The sequence below is a fragment of the Peromyscus californicus genome, unplaced genomic scaffold (genome assembly GCF_007827085.1).
Source record: "Peromyscus californicus insignis strain IS unplaced genomic scaffold, ASM782708v3 Scaffold_8__1_contigs__length_139910024, whole genome shotgun sequence".
In the NCBI taxonomy this organism is placed as follows: domain Eukaryota; kingdom Metazoa; phylum Chordata; class Mammalia; order Rodentia; family Cricetidae; genus Peromyscus; species Peromyscus californicus.
In genome coordinates, this window is record NW_026294606.1 from 79,342,895 (window position 1) to 79,362,147 (window position 19,253).

The 19,253-nt window shown below is 41.9% G+C and overlaps 1 protein-coding gene across 1 annotated transcript in view; it reads right to left on the reverse strand.

Moving 5' to 3' along the window:
• Odad2 (outer dynein arm docking complex subunit 2) overlaps positions 1-19,253 on the reverse strand; it is a 153,372-nt gene that overhangs the window by 119,306 nt on the left and 14,813 nt on the right. The window contains exons 5-10 of the mRNA XM_052729323.1: positions 18,128-18,234; positions 17,789-17,925; positions 15,432-15,548; positions 9,351-9,544; positions 5,574-5,669; positions 4,235-4,382 (exon numbers count right to left, since the gene is read on the reverse strand). Of these exons, the coding sequence (XP_052585283.1) occupies positions 4,235-4,382; positions 5,574-5,669; positions 9,351-9,544; positions 15,432-15,548; positions 17,789-17,925; positions 18,128-18,234 (799 nt within the window). The remainder of the gene's footprint in view (positions 1-4,234; positions 4,383-5,573; positions 5,670-9,350; positions 9,545-15,431; positions 15,549-17,788; positions 17,926-18,127; positions 18,235-19,253) is intronic.

Sequence of the window (19,253 nt, forward strand, 5' to 3'; positions counted from 1 at the left end):
CCATTCTTTTAAGGTGGTGTCTATTTTTGATTATGTGTTTCTTGGATGTAACAAAAAGATGAATCCTATTTTCTAATCTAATCTGATAATCTGTGTCTCTTTAATAAAGAATTGATGTCATTAACATTAATATTAAGAATTATTACTGAAAGATGTATGCTAATTCCTGTCATTTTGTTGGGTCTGTGGAGTTTTCTTAGACCTCTTTTAATTAACTGCCCTGGTATGTTTTTTTCCTGTAATCTTGTGAATGCATTTATTCTAGTCTTCAGACCAAATTATTTCCTCCAGTATCCTCTGTAGAGTTGACTTAGTGGTCAAAAATTCCTTTAATCACTTTTATCATGGAAAGTTTGTACTTCTCCTTCAACTTTAATAGTTCTGTTTTCATATCTTAGGCTGATTTATCTCTTTCATTTCATGTGTTATGCTCTCTACTAGCATATGCATGTCTTTTTTTGAGTTGTGTGAACATGCTTATAAACATTCTTTTGAATTCTTTTTCTGGACATTCTTCCAGGTCATTTTCATTAGTTGTCATTATTATAAAATTAGTATTTTTGGAGGAGATTCATTGTCTTGGTTTTTCATGTTTTTGTTGGTATGCTGACTTGCACATCTGGATTATTTTATTGGTTGAATTCATTTATTTATTCTTTCTTGCTTATTCAAATCACCTTTGTTCTTTCAGTGGATGCATTTACAATGTTCAGGAAAGGACTAAGTCTTAGTAGGGTTGAGATGTTCATTTTTCCCCATAGGACTGATGTAAGCAGCTCTAGTTTGGATAGGGTAAGTGTAAGCAGGGCATGCTGGGATCCCCTGCTTGCTGCAGAAGGCAATAATGACTGGGTTCCTGGAGCGGGATGATGTAAGGTATCTTCTTCAACCTCACAGCTAGTCTGACTACCCAACTTGTTTCAGGGATTCTCTGTCTTTGCCTCCCAAGCTCTGGGGTTAGAGGAAGATTCTCTACACAGGAACTCACATAGACACCAGAAATCTAGGCTCCAGTACTCACACCTGTTCAGCAAGCTCTTTCCCCACGGAGATATATCCCCAGTCTCTCCAATTTCATTCTTTTGTGTATATCTTCAGTTTCCCCAATACAAGTGCCTAGAGTCATTCTCCATTGTGAGTCTTTATCTGGCTCTAGTCTGTTCTTTTGGTCATTGTGTCTGTTCTTCTAGTAGTATCACGATATTTTGACTAGAATAGCTTTGAATATAGTCAGGTAAAATGGTAAAATATTTTTTCTGCTTGCCTTAATTTTGATTTAGCCATCAAAATTTGATTCAAGTAGTTAGATTTTTAGATTAATTTTGCTAATTTAGGGTTTAGTTTCCTCATTTCAGGACAGAATGTGTTTTATATACTTAACCTCTTTGCATTTATCTAGTTAAATTACAGAGAATAAATTATAATATGCAATACATAATACTGTAAGTAGGCAATGATAAATGATGATGAATGTTACTTGAGGTGTCCAAATAATGCAACCTTCCTGTCTCCTAGGAAGGCTGATAATGTTACATAGAATCACAGGTTAAAACTGGAAACACAGATCCAAATTTCAAATGCAAGGACTTATTCTGACATTAAAATTTCTTATTTCTTGAATTTCCACTAACAGGATTTATATGAAACATACTGGGTATGCAAAATTACAGGTATTTTCATATGTAGTGTATTGTTTGTGTGTGCGGCATTTGTATATCTGTGTGGAGGTTAAAAGTTGACATCTAATCAACCAATATCACTTTTCACTTAGTTTTTAATTTTTTGAGAATTTCATATATGAGTACTGTATTTACATTATTTCTACCCCTCCTCCTCCCACCTCCAATATCTCCCATGTCCACCTTCCTCTCAAATGCATGGCCTCTTTAATTATTGTTACATATGTATGTATATAACCAACTGAGTTTATTTAGTATTGCTCATATATACATGTGTTTAGCTGACCTCATTGGAGCTGAATAAATTATGAGGATGCACATCCCTGGGGAGAGCTGGTTCTTCCTCTCTCATTAACCATTGGTTGTCTGCAGCTCTTCATCTAGGGGTGGGGCCCTGTGTAATATTTCTCATCCATGCTAGCATGTTGGTGTTGTCATTATGCGAGTCTTGTTTAGGAAACCATATTGTTCAGATTTCATGGATGCAAAGTCCCTTTCATATCTATAACACATTATCTCACTGCAGCTGTCCTGGTTGTCTGTCTCTTACAATCTTTCTGTCTTCTACAATTTTCCCTAAGCCTTAGGTATAGGGGGTGCATTATAGATGTACCAAGAGGGAATGGGCACCCCATGGTCACTTATTTTCTGTATTATGACCAGCTGAGGGTCTTTGCGGCAAAAAAAGAAGCTTCTTTGATGAGAAGCAAGAACTATACTTATCTGTGAGTATAAGAATCAGTATTTAGAATGCAGTTAGAAAATATATTGATGACAGAAAATGTCAGCAGTAGGTTCTCCTCTAGGGTCTATGACTCGTCTGGCCATTGGTAGCTGATTGGGTTTATAGTCCCAGACGTGAATCCCTCCCTGTTCACCAGGTCTTAAGTACAATTATACTGCTATTTGTTAGCTTCAAGTAAAATGTGCCATTATTGCTCCACTGGGGTCATTTTGCCAGGCCAGTCATTTTTTACAGTCATAGGCTTCACTGTTGGGTGGAACTATTTATTGTTTCCCTCCCTTGGCCTCCACCTTTTGAGACAGGCTCAGCTCTGAATCTAGAGCTCATTGATTGGTTAACAAGCGCCTGAGATCTGCTGGTCTCCACCACTGCCCCAGATTACCGATCTGCGTGACCAGGTCTGGCCCTTTCATAGGTTCCGAGGCTCCCAACACTGGCCTCAGGCTGGCACAACAAGCACTTTCCTGGCTGAGCCATCTTTCCAGCCCATCAGTACTCGTTTTTGAAAGAATAAGTCAGGTTAGCAGCAGATAAACACTCAGAGCACAAAAACAGACACAAACAAGGCTAAGTAAACTGTGGTTGCTACTGTTCTGATGTGGACCTGCCCTGGTGCCTACAGATGCCTGCCTTTGCCTTTGACTATCAAGGCATTCTGTTGGTGCCTGTTAAATGAATCCTTTCTAACCAGTAACATCACTGTGATTCACATCAGAGGAGACTGAGGACCAGAATTCCCCCAAGGAGAATTAAAATTCATTTCACAATGCCTTCATTAATTTTTCTGGACACTTGGAATTCAGGAAAACATTTTTTTCTAAGATATTCTGTCAGTTTTCGCTGAAGTAGAAGGGAATTCATTTTTCTTGCAGAATTTTCCTTGACTCTTTCACACCCTCAAGATCATCCATTCAGAGGGTCTTTGTCCCAGCCTTAAAAGAATGTACAAAGGTTGATTTCCATGCTACCTTAAGGTTATGTCAAAGCATGGAAAAGGGCATTGGTTAGGCGGCACATAAACATCTGTAAATACGCAATACCCTTGGCCAATCTGGCCAAAGATATGAAAGAAGAAAGCATGAGGTAGTCAAAATGTTCTGTCTCATTTTTTTACCCATATTTTTGTACTTCAGCCTTAAAGAAGGCTTTAGCACACCAGGAATGAATGTTAATCTGGGCTGTGGCAAACCATTTTTCTTGCCCTGTCCTCCATTCAGATATTTATATACCTCTTATGAGCTGGTGATCATGAAAGGTATCTTCATGTCATCTGACTGGAGAGAGATGTAAACGTGCCGATGCATATCATAAGCACCTACAATGTATGACATGCTATGACATAGATTTCGGCTCTGGTTCTCAGTCTTAAGAAGTCCTAGGATATAGGTATTCATTTCATTGCACAAGTTGAGGTTTTTTAAGGCTGACACCACAACTCTTCCACAGTCACATGCTAGCCAGTAATACAGGTTAGAAGTTCGAACAAGCTTCAGAGCACCATGCTCTTTCTACCACACCAAATGAAAATCATAAAGCACAGATGAAGTCAGTTCCTGCTGTTGACCATGCCCATCCCTACCCGCCTCCAACACTCACCAGGAGAGAGAACTGGTACCAGTCAGGTCAAGCTTCCTGAGGTCTAAGCTTGACTCCTCAGCATGATAAGACCTTCTCCTGTGTATGTTCAAAGGACAGCCACAGTGCCCACACTCTTAATTAAGACACGTCAGAAACTCAGAAGGAGAACACATATGTTTAGAAATGGATTTCCATTGAATACTGTAAACATAGCATGGAAAGTTTTTCTTACCTTTAAATATTTCACCAGCTTCTGAATCTGCCAATACTCTGATGGCAGGTCAGCATTGGCTTCTTGGCGGTGATCCGGAGGCTCCTCATCCTCCTCACTCTCTGAGGAGCTCTCACTGGCAGTCTCCTCAACCTTCTCGCCACTCTTACTAAGAACAGCAACAAGTCCACAGTGTAAACTACAGCATGAGCAGGGCTGTAACTATTGTTATAGCAATTGGCATACGAGCAGCAGATGACATCTACAGCCTGTGAGCCTCAGAAGGAAGGCATGGAAGGAAGGTTTCTACACATCTGCTGAAAGCCAACACTGGCAAATGTATTCAGCTTACACACACACACACACACACACACACACACACACACACACACACACACCACTTAAAAGTTATGCAGAGCTATAGAAAGAGATGCATCCAAAAAGACTACAGACAAATCAAAATGCTTAAATAATCCACAGAAAAGAAGGGAAAGGGTGGAAACAGTAAAGATGAACAGAAAACAATCTTTGAAATGGCACTGGGACCTTAAATACTGCATAGTACCCTGGAAAACAGATGAACAGTTCGCTGGAGTTAGAAATGAGAGCGTATATGTGACTGTAATGGGGTAACACTAGTGCGCCCCACATGCTGGTGAAGTTCTGTGTTCTGACTGCTGTGTTCATTACAGGATGGGGTAAATTTACCCCATCGTGCATGAGTAGATGAAATACACACTGAAGCAATGTTCATGCCCTAGTGTTGTGACTGTACTATGTTACCACTAGGGGAAGCTGGGCTGAGGATACTCCGTAGACTACCTTTACACTTTCCTGGGAGTCTATAATTATTTCAAAATAAAGAGCCTTAAAAGTTCTTCAGCACACTGAATAAATTTATTATAGTGACCCAAAAAGCAAAGCTGGCATCAACCCAGTGCAGGGTCTTAAGGACTGTTTTAGTCCAAGTGTGCCAATGTTTCTATGAGACTCTCTCCCCTTCTTCCTGCCACCCCTTTGAAACCCCCAACACAAATGGCCCACCCTTAGCATTATTCTGTGTCTTTGTTAAACTGAAAATTACACCCAATGTTCATAGCTGGCCTTAGATGTATCTCTTACTTTAGAGTCAGTAAGTAGTGAGCACCCTCTGTGATCTACACAACTACAATAGAAGTATATCCTGGAATATATTTAAAGCAATCCAGCACCCTCACTTTTACTGACATCATTAGTAACCATCAATATGTTAAGTACACTGGGGCCCTTGTACAGTACTGAGGAAGTCTATAACCAGCATGGCAATTGGCCATTCTGTGTGGGTGGCTGTAAGGACATGGCCATACCAACCGAAACATACCGAAGTAACTGTGCACGGCCTGAGGAAATAGATATCGATGACCTTTCAATTTTTCCTTGTTTTTCCTCTTGGTTATCCTTTACAGAGCTTTTGTGGCTAAATAAATAAATAACAAAATAGAGCTTTAGTATGTTGTGCTGGTGAATAGGACATAAAAGATGAAAGAACATATGGATGACCCCAGCACTTTCATGAACCCAAACAATGCACTTTCCTGACATTGATTAACACATTTCGTGCCTCACGCCTACGGGTGCCTGTTTGTTCTCCAAGCACAGACATGTGATTTATATATTGAAGAAATGCTGTGTGCAGTTTGGCTATGCTGGCTGTAGTGGTACACACTTGAAATCCCAGCATTCCAGAGACCAATTCATGGCTAGCCTGGGCTTCAGACTCCATCTTAGATCAATACAATAAGCAGTATGCTATGCAGTCAGAACTAGTAACAGGATTTTCACAGGCTGCCATGGCTGAGTGAATACATCATCCTAACCCTCCCCTTGGAGTGCTTACACTCTCAGTCAGTCACAGGGGCTACAGTTTCTCACCATCGCTGGCCAACCATGCGACAGAGGCTCACCTGGATTTTCAGGAATTTCTAGGCTTAGCATGGCCCTTAGCACATACTCAGCTCTCTTTAAATACGTATTACAGAAATTCATAATTAAAATCCATATCCCCATCAACAGAGACTCACACACATTTTTCACAGTCTTTCTTTATAGTCACAGAGGTCAAGTGGAATGAAGCCAGTGAAAATCAGGAAAGTGAGGACCTCTTCTCTTCCCACAGAGCCTTTCTCCTGGAGATCCTCTGCATTTAACGCTGGAACAAACCACACTCTTGATCCTCAGAATCCCGGAAAAGGAAGGGTCCTTGTGTGACCAACAGGAGCTGTTCTTAAACCAACCATGTCACAGTGACTCTAAGTGTAAATGGGACCCGTGGTAGTAAATATAGCCTGGCATTTGTAATCTACTGGCTAAAGTGTGTGAACCACTCGATCTAGTTGGGATCACCAGCAGCCTCTGAACACCCATAAAAGTTTGACACCAGCCAGCCAGTCGTATATCTCATGGCCACAGGAGGCTGAAGCAGAAGGATTACCACAGGTTAGAAGCCAACCTAGGGTACAGCAGGAGACTCTGTTAAAAGAAAGGAAAGGGGGAGGGGGAGAAAAGGAAGGGGCAGGGGGGAGAAAGAAGGAAGGAAGGATAAAAGAAAGAGAGGAAGAAAATTGATCTGAGACACTGATACATGAAATCTTTAGGAGGAGGACCTAAGGAGAGGCCTTTAGGTCACTGGGGTGCGACCTCATAAGAAACTGGCCACTCTGTTGTTCTTTGTTTCCTGGCCACAAGGTAGGCAGTCATACTCTCCCATGTGATCTTCACTGTGGACATCTAGCATACTTAACCAGATTCCCCCCAAAAAATTGTTTATAGATTCTGAACTGAAATTTCTAAAATCATGAGCCATAATCAACCATTTCTCTTTGTAAGTTAAATAATATGGACATATTTTTAGAGTAACAGAAACATGAGAAATTTCCTCTATTCACTTTTGACAGCCCTAGAATTTGAGTAGCAATAACACTCACACACAATGAGTGAGTGTGTGGGGGGGGGAGGGGGAGGAAATGCATCTACATATGCATGCATAGTCCATATGTGCATGTGAACATGTGTGCACATGCATGTGGAGGCAGGGGACAAGCTTGGATATGCTGTTCCTCAAGCACTGTCACCTTTTATTTGAAACAGGGTCTCTTACTGGCCTGGAATACACCAAGTAGACTAAAGCGATTGGCCAGCAAGGTCCAGGGATCCACCCAACTCTGTTTCCTCAGCAGCAGAATTACACTCACACACCACTATGTCTGCTCTGGGTCTGTCTGTTTGTTTGTTTGTAGTTCTGGGGCTTGAACTCAAGTTTTCATGCTTGCAAGGCCAACACTTTATTGGCTGAGCCACCTTCCCAGCCTTTGAGTAACAGTCATTCTTTTGCTTGCTTTTCTAAAATTTTTGTTGTTGTTTTGTTTTGTGTTTGTTTTTCAAGACAGGGTTTCTTTGTGTAGCCTTGGCTATCCTAGAACTAGCTCTGTAGACCAGGCTGGTGTGGTGATACAGAGATCCTCTTGCCTCTGCTTCCCAAGTGCTGGGATTAAAAGTATGCACCGTCACGGTCTGGCTATAATTCATAATCTTTACTAACTATATTCCTTATGTTTAGTATGGGTACTGGATTATTTTATAGCAACTTGACACAAGCTAGAGTCATCAGAGAGGAGGGATCCTCAATTGAGAAAAATGTTTCCATAAGATCAGGCTGTAGGCCTGGTAAGCCTGTGGGGGGGTATTTTTAAATTAGTGATTGATGAGGGAGGGCCCAGCCCATTGTGGGTGGGGCTACCCCGGACTGGTAACCCTGGGTTCTATAAGAAAGCAGGCTATGCAAGTCATAAGGAGCAAGCCAGTAAGCAGCATCCCTCCATGGCTTCTGCATCAGCTCCTGCCTCCAGGTTCCTGCCCTCACTGCTTTTGATGATGAACTGTTACAAGAAACTGAGCGAAATAAACGCTTTCCTCCCTAAGTTCCTTTTGGTCATGGTGTTTCATCACATCAATAGCAACCCTAACTAAGACAGTATCCCAGCGTCCATGTTAAAGAGGTCTGTTAACATTGTTGAGACTCCATCTTTCTTATAGTATTAAAGTTCTGCTTATATTGTTGCTACAAAAATTTTCCTGGTGAACTCCATGTAAAATTCTCTTTACTCATCATGGATCTCTGCATCCAGATCCCTCAGTAGTTGGATGAGGTTTCTAGCACAACAATTAGGGTGTTTGGCCATCCCATCACCAGAGTAGGTCAGTTTGGGCTGTCTCTCGACCATTGCCGGCAGTCTGTTGTGTGGGTATCTTTGTGGATTTCAGGCCCTGGGTGGATCTCTGGGAGTCCAATTAACGAGAATGAGGAGGGTTTATATGAGTGAGAATTTTTGAGACCAAGGTTGGATAAAGCACAGGGACAAATAGCCAAATGAATGGAAACACATGAACTATGAACCAATGGCTGAGGGGATCAGGCCCTCCGAATGGGTGAGACAGTTGATTGGCTTGATCTGTTTGGGAGGCATCCAGGCAGTGGGACCAGATCTTGTGCTCATTGCATGAGTTGGCTGTTTGAAACCTGGGGCCTATGCAGGATTGTTTGGCTCGGCCTGGGAGGAGGGGACTAGACCTACCTGGACTGAGTCTACCAGGTTGACCTCAGTCTGTGGGGAAGGCTTTGCCCTGGAGGAGATGGGAATGGGGGGGGCGTTGGGGGGAAGGTGAGGGGGACGGGAGGGGGGAGGACAAGGGAATCCGTGACCGATATGTAGAACTGAATTGTATTGCAAAATAAATTAAAATAAATTAAAAAAAAATTCTATTACAATAAAAAAAAAATTCTCTTTACTACTACGTTTCTATGGCCCATGTTATTTCTCCATGTATTTTAGCATAATTTCCTTTTCTCATACCGCTTGTTCTTGCTCACCTACTACACAAAAGTGACCTGTGTTTTTTCTTCTTCCATCATAGAAGTTGGAACACAAGAACTCTTACTGCTACATCTTTCTACTTAGGATGAAGGAAAATGGAATTAAACAGGAGAGGCAGGGAAATACACACTCCATATTTTCTAACAATACATACAATTCCAAGGAAAATTAGGCAAATATGTAGCAATTAAAGATGCACCAGAAAATTCATGTAAATAACTACATACTCTTTGTAATCAACAGTTGCTCTCCAGTTTAGGCTTGGCTCCAATCTCTTGGTTATATGACTTTTCCCAAAGTTAATCTGGTTCTTCTCCGTTTTACTCTTCTCTGAACCAGCTGCAGATGAGTGCCCATCTTCTACCTTGGCTTTCTCAATAGGTTGTTGATCCTTCTGTTGTTCCTCACTGAACCTAAGCTCCTTTATTAAAAAAGAGAGAGAGTGAATAATGGTTACAGTGACATCAGCTCTGAACTACTTAGTGTCATCTGAAGATGAGGGCTGGATAAAGCCAGGAAAGTCTCACATGCATCTACCTGCCTTTGCTTAGCAAACCAGTTTGAATAAGGGCAACTTTGAGACCAAGGCCTTTGTTAGAGTCATGCAGAGCATAATATGATGTTTCTGAACTCAGCTCTATGGCAGCATGCATAAACCTACATGCTACTCACCACCTCTTGAAAAAAGCCCAAACTCCATCCCTGTATTGACTAGGATATATTATATAGAATTACACAAATTAAGGATAAAAGAAGTACCCTGAAGGTGACCAGAAATAAAAGACATATTCTGGGTCTGAAGAGATGGCTCAGTGGTTAAGAGTGTTTCTGTTACCTTTCATTGATAATGGAATTGAAGACCCAGAAATAAACTCACACACCTATCTACACTTGATTTTTTTATAAAGAAGCCAGAAATATACACTGGAAAAAAAGAGAACATCTTCAACAAATAGTGTTGGTCAAATTGGATGGCTAAATGGTATAGAATGGAAATAGATTCATTTTTATCACCCTGCACAAGCTTAACTTCAAATAGATCAAAGACTTCAACATAAAACCAGATATACTGATAAAGAGAAAGTGGTGAACAGGCTTGAACTCCTTGGCACAGGAAAAGGCTTTCTGAACAGAACACCATTAGCACGAGCAGTATGAACAACTTATTAATAATTGGGGCCTCAGAAAACTGAAAAGCTCCAGCGCAGCAAAGGACACCACCATTCAGACAAAGAAGCAGTCTACAAAATGGGAAAAGATGTTCACCAACTCCATGTCTGATACAGGGCTAGTATCCTAAATATATAAAGAATTTAAAAAACAATGGATTTTATGGGTAGACAGGAGTGGCGGGGGGACAAGAATGGGAGGATCAGGTAGGAGTGGGGGAGATGAGATTGAGGGAGAGGATGAAGGGAGACAACTATAATTGAAGAGCATTTGAAGGGCAGTATGGAAACCTAGTGGAGTGAAAACTCCCTGTAATATATATTGGTCATCCTAATGAAGTCTACGAATAATGAGGGAGACAGAACTCCAACTGGTCATTGCTTGTTACCAAATAAAGCTTCCAGTACCAGGTCTGGGGTTCATCCAATTGAGTAGTTGGCCGAAAGGGTCCCATGGAAATTCCCAAACAAACCAGGCTGTTGCCAAGACAATAAGTTGTGCTCCATAAACTGACAGCAAGGCCCCATTGCTGAAGACAATACCTACACAACTCATCAAACATGAAGAAGTCGAGCGGGTGCCTACCTAGAACCTTCACCCCATCCATGTTCTAATGTCTTTGTCATGGGAAGGTACTCAGCACACTACCAAAAGAGAAACATAATCACCAACCTAACCACAACAACTTTGATCTACAATCTGTCCTACCTTCAAAATATGCTAGAGTAATGGTGGCACACACCTTGTGGGAGTAACTAACTGATGTCTGATTGATTTAAGGCCCACTCCATGAGATGGAACTCATACCTGAAACTGCTTGGATGACCAAGAACCAGAAACTAAATGGCCCAGAGACCTTGGGTAAAATCAAGTACTACTGGTCTTAAATAAATAAATAAATAAAATAAAGTGACTCCTAATGATATTTTGCTATACTCATAGATCAGTGCCTTACTCAGCCATCACCAGAGAGACTTCCTCCTGCAGCAAATGGGAACATATATAGAGAACCAATGCCAGATATTACAAAGAGAGAGAGAGAATTTGGAACACACAGCTCTAGACAAGATGTTGCCATCAAATCCCTCCCCTCAGAGCTCAGGGAAGCTCTCGGAAAAGGAGGCAGAGTAAGTGGGAAAGATAGAGAGGATGGAGGACACCAGGAGAGCAAGGGCCTCTAAAACAACTGAGCAAAGCTATGAACTCACAGAGACTGAGCATCACGTACAGGATGCCAAGTCCTCTGCATATACACTAGAGCCTTCAATTTTGTAATTTTATGGGACTCCTGAATATGTGTATCTCTGATACTTGTGCCTTCTTTTGGGGCCCTTTCATTTTTCTATTGACTTGTCTTGTCCAACTTTCAAATGGTAGCTTTTGTTTTATCTTATATATTTTATTTTGTTATGCTTTGTTGCTAAAAGAAAATAAATGTAGAGATAAACATGAAAAAAAAAGTGTGTCTCAGTTACCTTTCTATTGCTGTGAAGAGACACCATGGCCAAAGCAACTTAGAAAAAGAAAACATTTATTGGGGTTCCTGGTTCCTGAGGGTTAGAATCTGTGACTACCATGGTGGGGCACATGGGGGTAGACAGGAAAGACGGCATGGGAGCAGTAACTGAGACCCATTTGACCCATAAACAAGAGGCAGGGAGAGAGACAGAGACAGAGAGCAAACTTCAAAGCCCACCCCCAGTGACACACCTCCTCTAACCCTTCCCAAGCAGTTTTCCAAACTGGGGACCAAGTATTGAAATATATGAGCCCACGGGGGCCATTCTTATTCAAACCACCACAGCGCGGTTGCGACCCTTAAAGGAACTCTATTCTGTACCCAGCACCCATGTTGGGAAGTTTACAACCACCTGCAACTGCAGCTCCAGGAGCTACACTGCCCTCTTCTGACCTCTGTGGGCACCTTCACTCAAGTGCACACACCCACACAGACACAAAAATAATTTCAAATAAAGTAAAAATGAATCTTTTAAAATAAATAAACAACAAAAAGACATATCCCATGCAGAGTTAGGCACATAAAAATGTGGAGCTGCGGAAGTTGCTCAGTCAGTAAAAGTACTTGCCAAGCAAGCGTGAGGACCCGAGTTCAGATCCCCAGCACCCACGGAAAGGTGGGTGTGGCGGTGCACACCTAGAGCAGGAGTAAAGCGCTTGTTAGGAAAACACCAGGACCAGAGTTCAGATCCCCAAACGCACACAAAGCCGGACATAGTAGTTTGAATCTGTAACCCCAACTAACCTCCTGTGAGATTGGATGTGGAGACAGGGAACTCCAGGAAGCTCCCAGGTCAACTAGCCTGGGGTGCACAGTGGTAAACAAGAAGAAAGCTGGTCTCAAACAAGGTGAAAAGTAAAGATGGATGGATACCTGAGATTATTTCTGGACCTCCACATGTATGCTGTGACACACACAGACACATATGTCTATCCATACACATGAATCGAAAGGGAGGAGGGGGGAGGGAGAGGGGGAGGGGGGAGAAGGGGAAGGAATTAGTTTATTGCTATAAGATCTGTGCTAGAAGAAACACAAAATGAAGTTCTTTGTTCAAAAGGACAGCCTTCTAACAGAAACTATCTCTCCCTCTCCCCATCACTTTTTTCTTTTCTTCTCCACTTTCTTTCCTTTTCCCTCTTGGTCTGTCTCTCTGGAGAACAGAGAAATACAAAAAGAAAGTATCTTCAAAAACAAGGATCAGCAATATACTGAGAGAAGTTAATACACTAACAATAATTCAGGGAACAGTTGATAAATTTCATAAAAATAATCAGCATAGAGCATTGTCCCCAAACATAACCTTTATAGCACCCTCCCAAGGCTCAGGGAATATTACAGAAGAAGGGCTGAAAGGAACATAAGAGCCAAGGAGATCAGAAGGGCTGTAAGTGCTACCTCTGGGGCACGGCACAGCCGTGGCAAACCTGCTCACACAGCAGCTGTGGGCACCTACTACTGAGCCTGCACAAAGCTGGGCCTGTCAACAGCCAACCGTAGATCAGAAGGTACTCATGGGTCCCTGAACCTGAAAGGACCAGGCAGATGCCATAACAGGCTGCTCAGTCTTCTCTCAGAGATCAGGCCTCAATTTCAGTTTCCTGAGACTTGAGCTAGCAGTTTCTGGAAGGGTCATGAACAAAAGACATAATCCTTGCAGTAGCTCCCTTTCTGCACATACTCTGACTGCTCAAGGTTCAGCCACTTGTTTACTGTCTGGGACCCCTCACCAACTCAGAGCTACGTGCATGGGTCAATGTGAGAGCCTGGGCCACTGAGCCAGCCCCCACAGTCCATACACGCTAGGCCAGCCAGCCTCCAAGCCAGCTCAAGGACAAAGCCTGGGACTTGTCCAGGCCTGCCCAAAAATGGATAACTGTAACCACCAACTGACGCTAGCCAATTAAAAGTTACTAACATGATTGCCACTTGCATAAACCAATCCTGAGTCTGTTCCTATGTAGTCTGTAAGCCCCCAAGCCCCCCTTGCTTTAAAAACCCTATCCCATTGCTACTCAGGGTCTCTCCTGCTCTACTGCTGCATCAGACAGAGAGAGAGAGTCCCAAGTTAACTCACACTAAAAAGACTCTTTGCTTTGCATTGGGTTTGGTCTCTTGGTGGTCTTTGGGGGACTCTGGGTACAGCAACCCTCCCTGCTGAACTAATGGCAACTGATGGATTCTGACATAGTCTTCAGTTGTGTTCCAAGCAATGATCCCACCAGGCTCCAGTTGATAGTTTCAAGCTGTGGCTAGTTGGACAGTTAAAATCAGAAGGTCACAAATAAAACAAAAAGACATGAAGATGGGTGAGGGACTTGTATGGTGAAGGGTGTTGGGGGGTGACAGAGGTGGGAGGGAGACAAAAGAGTGAAAGTAAATAGAATGTTCTTTATTCATGTATGAAATTGTCAAAGAACAAAGTTAATCAATTAAAACAATTTCATAAGGAAGTTTAAAATTGAAAGATACGTGCAATATTTGAAAAATAACTGTTTCAGAAAGCCAAGTCAGGATGTAGTAGGATGCGATGAAAGAAAATAAGAGGCTAGATCTCAGAGGCCCACCACTAACTCACTAAGATTTGATCAAACAACATAAAATCTAAGCTGGAGAGGATAAGAAAAAAAATGGACTCCCTGGACATTACTGTTGTTGGACTCCTTGGAAAATCTAAATTGCTGCAGCTTCTTTAGAAAACTTTGGTGTCCCCTTTAAGAATGACATAAAATTACCATGTGACTCAGAAAGTCCACTTCCAGGTGGCCATCCAAAGAAGCACAAACTCAAACTGGTTCTTGTGGACTGGTGTTCATAGGGTAGAAAAAGTCCAATTTAATCCATCTTAATGTGTGTGTGTACTGGTTAGTTTTAATTGTCAACTTGACACCATCTACAGTCACCTGGGGAGAGAGTCTACTTGAGGGATTGTCTAGATCAGGATGACTTGTGGGCTCCTTTGTGGGCAATTATCTTGATTGTATTGAGGTGGGAAGACCTGCACTGTGGGCAGCATCATTCCCTATGCAGGAGATCCTGAACTGTGTGACAGTGGAGAAAGCCAGCTAAGCACTAACATGCCTGCATTAATTTGTTCTCTCTCTGCTCTTGACAGTGGATGTGACTGGAAGTATCTACTGTCTTCCCTGTAATGATGGACTGTAACATGGAACTATGAACGAAAAATAAACCTGTTCTCCCTTAAGTTGCTGTTCGTGGCAGTACTTTATCACAGCAACAGGAAATGAAGCAAGGACAGTATAGCATACATGTAAATGAAATAAAATGAAGCCAGTAAAAGGAACAGAAATCTAAACGTGATAAACCTGGAGACAACATACTAAGTGAAATAAAGGGTCAAGTACCCTTTGGTACTTGACACGATTTCTCTCATATAGACACAGATGTTAAGTGGATCCTGTGATCCCACTGATATGAAACATCTAGAATAGGTAAATTAGTATAACAAAATATATTAGAGTTCAATAGAGGTAAGAATTAAAAGGAAGGATATGATGCTATTACTTAACAAGTATACAGTTTGAGTTTAGTAATAATAATATGGAAAAGGCGATAAAAAGAGGTAGTCAAGTAATATTAAAGGATGATTAGAACTTACCTGCTTAGACATATTTTCTGAAAATACTGGTGATTTGTCTTTTAAACATGAAACAAGGTCGTTGTAAATTTCACCTTGTCTCTCATAATTAATTTCCCCCTCCTCTTCTTTTTTGCCCTTTGGGAGGAAAGGTTTGATGGAATGATTAATGGAATAAATAGTCAAGAGAGGATCCAGATCAGAATGTCAGAGCCTATGCATAAATATTGGTGTTTTTCATTAAGTTTGTTTAGACACTCTCATACGTATATGAATGCATTTTAGTTACTCTCACTTCCAGACCTTTTTTTAAATCTCATTTCCATCCTTATCAATCCTCCCTACCCTCTACCAATCCTCATCTCATGTTCATGATTATTTTGCTAAAAGGTACATGTAGCAGTCTTTGTGTATGATGTGTATAGGCAACATCCTTCCCCTTCAGTTATTCCATCATTCATTTTTGTTTGTTTGTTTGTTTTTCCAGACAGGGTTTCTCTGTGTAGTTTTGATGCCTGTCCTGGATCTCGCTCTGTAGCCCAGGCTGGCCTCGAACTCACAGAGATCCGCCTGGCTCTGCCTCCCGAGTGCTGGGATTAAAAAACATGCACCACCACCCCCATCCAGCTTCATCATTTTTCCACCCATCCCTCGCCATGTCTGAGTACCTCCTCTATGTAGAGCTCTTATGCTCAGCCAGTGACATCCCTTCCACTGCTCTCCTCTGCTGTGAAAATACATTATGACTCCAAGAACCTTAACTGATGAAGTCACAAAAGGCCCACGGCACAGAGAAAAACCTGTCTGGGACATACTCTTGTTCTTGACTGGGTGTAGCATACTGCTGAGCTCATTTTCCAGGATTAGCACCTCTGTAGATCCTCCTGGCTCTTCTTCCCCTGTTCTTGCCCCCTCCTCCACCTGCTCTGCCTTTTCTTCATTTCCTTTTTTCCCTTATTGCATTATTCCGTCATAAGTTACAAAAACACACAACTATACTGCTTTTAATATTTGGGAATTAAAAACACTGGCTCTCAGTGTTTGAGTTTTTCTTTTAAATCTGAGAGAAATATTTAATGTTTCCCATTATAATCTTTGATAGAAACAACAGCTGCTTGATCCTCTCTATAAGTTCAAAGAAATCATTCCTTCTTGATCTTATTCTAACTAGAAATTTTACTTTTCTAAAATATCAGACAAACCAATAAGCAGAATTATGACCTGCTTTCTCCATGCAGAAATAGGTCAAGTTAACTGAAAATGAGGAAAAAGCATTCAAAAGTGCCAGAAGATTCTAGAAGGTCATCACAGAGGTGGTACCAGGACCCTCAAACCAACACAGGCAAATAAATCCCAAGTTCACACTGAAGGTTCCAAAGCTGAGATGTTACTGAGGAGGCAGCTAAACTGCTCCTGGCTAGTTCAGGGACTCAAAAAGAGAACAGAACTACATGTCCTAACCTGGGGCTCTCAGAGGCTGTGTACAGCTCCTCGCTTAGCTCAGAGGCACCTGCCCAACTTCCTTTAGCATCGTTAGTCATGGAATCTAAACTTAATTTCTGTTTGTGTAGGTTGGGTTAGGTTCAGACAGCAAGGATCAAAGGAAGAATGTCCCTCCTTCTAACATGCCCACTAACACAATGGGTCAGCCCAGTAATAGGTTTTCACTCCCATGCTTCCTGTGTGGATGGTTGATTCCAGTGTCCAGTGTCTCCTTTTCCCACAGGCTCTCGGAGACGTCATTAGTGGATGACTGGTGCTCCACCTTCACAGGCCCAGGTCCCATGTCTGCTGCCTCCTGAGGTACCAGCCCAAATTGGGCAGCATCCACTCCCCACAGCTGAGACCTGCTTTGTCAAGACTCTCTGAGCTCCACAGGAAGCAGTGCAGCCTAGAAGGGGCCCCTCCCCAACTGTCTGGATCCCAGTTGCTGGAGCTCTTATTCCTGGCTTCCATACTGAAGAACCTTCTCTACTCCCTTGCCCTTGAACTCTTGGGATGTAAGCTACAGTCATTTCCAAAATTGCCTGGTTTTTTTTTCCTTTTGTTCTTTTCTATCTTCAATCCATGTGTAGCTAATCTGGGAACCAATTCTGTTAAAGGGATTTTAGTTTGGAGTTGTGGGAAGGGTTGCTTCTAAGCCTACTTCTTCAAAAACTGGCTCCATGCCCGGCGGTGACCACCACCGATGCTGATTCTAAGATGTTTTGGGATTCGTGCAGGAGGTGCATTGAAAAGGATGGGGCTTCTGTCTCTCAGAGCAATGCTCCTCTGTCTATCATCATCAGAATACAACTCACAACACAAGCCATCCCTCAGACACTTAGCACAGAGCCCCAGACATCTTGGTTTTGTTAGTTTCTTGAAGAAGTACTTACACCGTTTAAAAACACTCCTTCTGCACTGCAGGTGATGCATAGGGCTTCCACGTCATGTGGCTTTACCAGCACGTAACAGATTTCCCCTCGAATCTGTCTCCACGGCGGGGCACGACACCCATTTGAAAATTCGTAATCTGAAACCAGTGATGAAGCCATAAGTAGGAGGAGCTCAGTTTAGCAAGTCGAAAGTATATCCGCTTCAACAAAATAGGTATTGTGGGAAATGAGCAGAGTGCATTATTTTGAATATCTAACTGGAATACACCCATGGGATAGTGTTTCAAACACAGTTGTGAAAATATAAATGATGTCAGATGAACCTGAGAAGACACAAACCTGAAGTATATTCAATTGACTCCAGAACTGTCAGCTCCCCTTTTCCGGAGAAACGTTTGAGCAGTTCAATATCTTTCTTAAACCTCGTAGGATTCAAATGGATCTCTCTGAAACAAACGTTCGAAAATCAAGTGCTTTGAAACTGAATCTAAAGAAAACAGATACATTCTATAATATGTATGGGGGTTGCCTACTTGTAATTAATGCTGAAGTTCATTTTAACCGTATTGGAATCATGCATCATCACCGGCAAAAACCTCAAGAAATTCGCATTGACCCAGGTTTTATATAGATGAAGAAAATCTTGTGTATATAGTATACATACATGTATGATGTGAAAGTAGAAGGCAAAATGTCCAGAGAAACAAAGGGGACCGGTGGACCAGTGAAAGAGGGAAGAGTTTCTCAGAAAATGAAGCTATGAGAGTGAATGTCTTAAACATACAATAAGTAAGTACTTATCTAAAAGCTTGATGAATAAAATTTAAAAGTAAACAGAAAAGAAAATCATATCTATAATAACACTAAACACACATAAATATTGATTTCTTTTTAAAATGACTTCTTTATTTATTTGTGTGTATCTGTGTGTGGGCACATGTACACACAATAGTTCATGTGTTAAGGTCATAGGATACGTTGTGGGAGTAAGTTTTCTTCCTCCTTCATGGGATGGAACTTAGGCCATCAGGCTTGGCAGCAGCTCTCTTTACCTGCTGAGCCATCTGGCCTACCCTCCAGTGTTCATTTCATAATAATAGTACCACACTCCTAGAAAATACTAGAAATAGCTGGGCAGTGGTGGCACACACTTTTAATCCCAGCACTTGGGAGGCAGAGGCAGGCAGGCAGGCAGATCTCTGTGAGTTCGAGGACAGCTTGGTCTACAAAGTGAGTTCCAGGACAGCCAGGGCTGTGACACAGAGAAACCCTATCTCAAAAAGCCAAAAAAAGAAGAATAAGGAAAATACTAGAAATATGAGCACTAGTTGTACTACACAAACTCTGCATGGTATTTGTGTTGTCACTTAATGATATGTGCCATTATCTAAAGAGTCTTTGAAAATAGCCAGGTGTTTATGCCTTCTGACCTAGAGAAAACCCCACTACACTGACCATATTAACT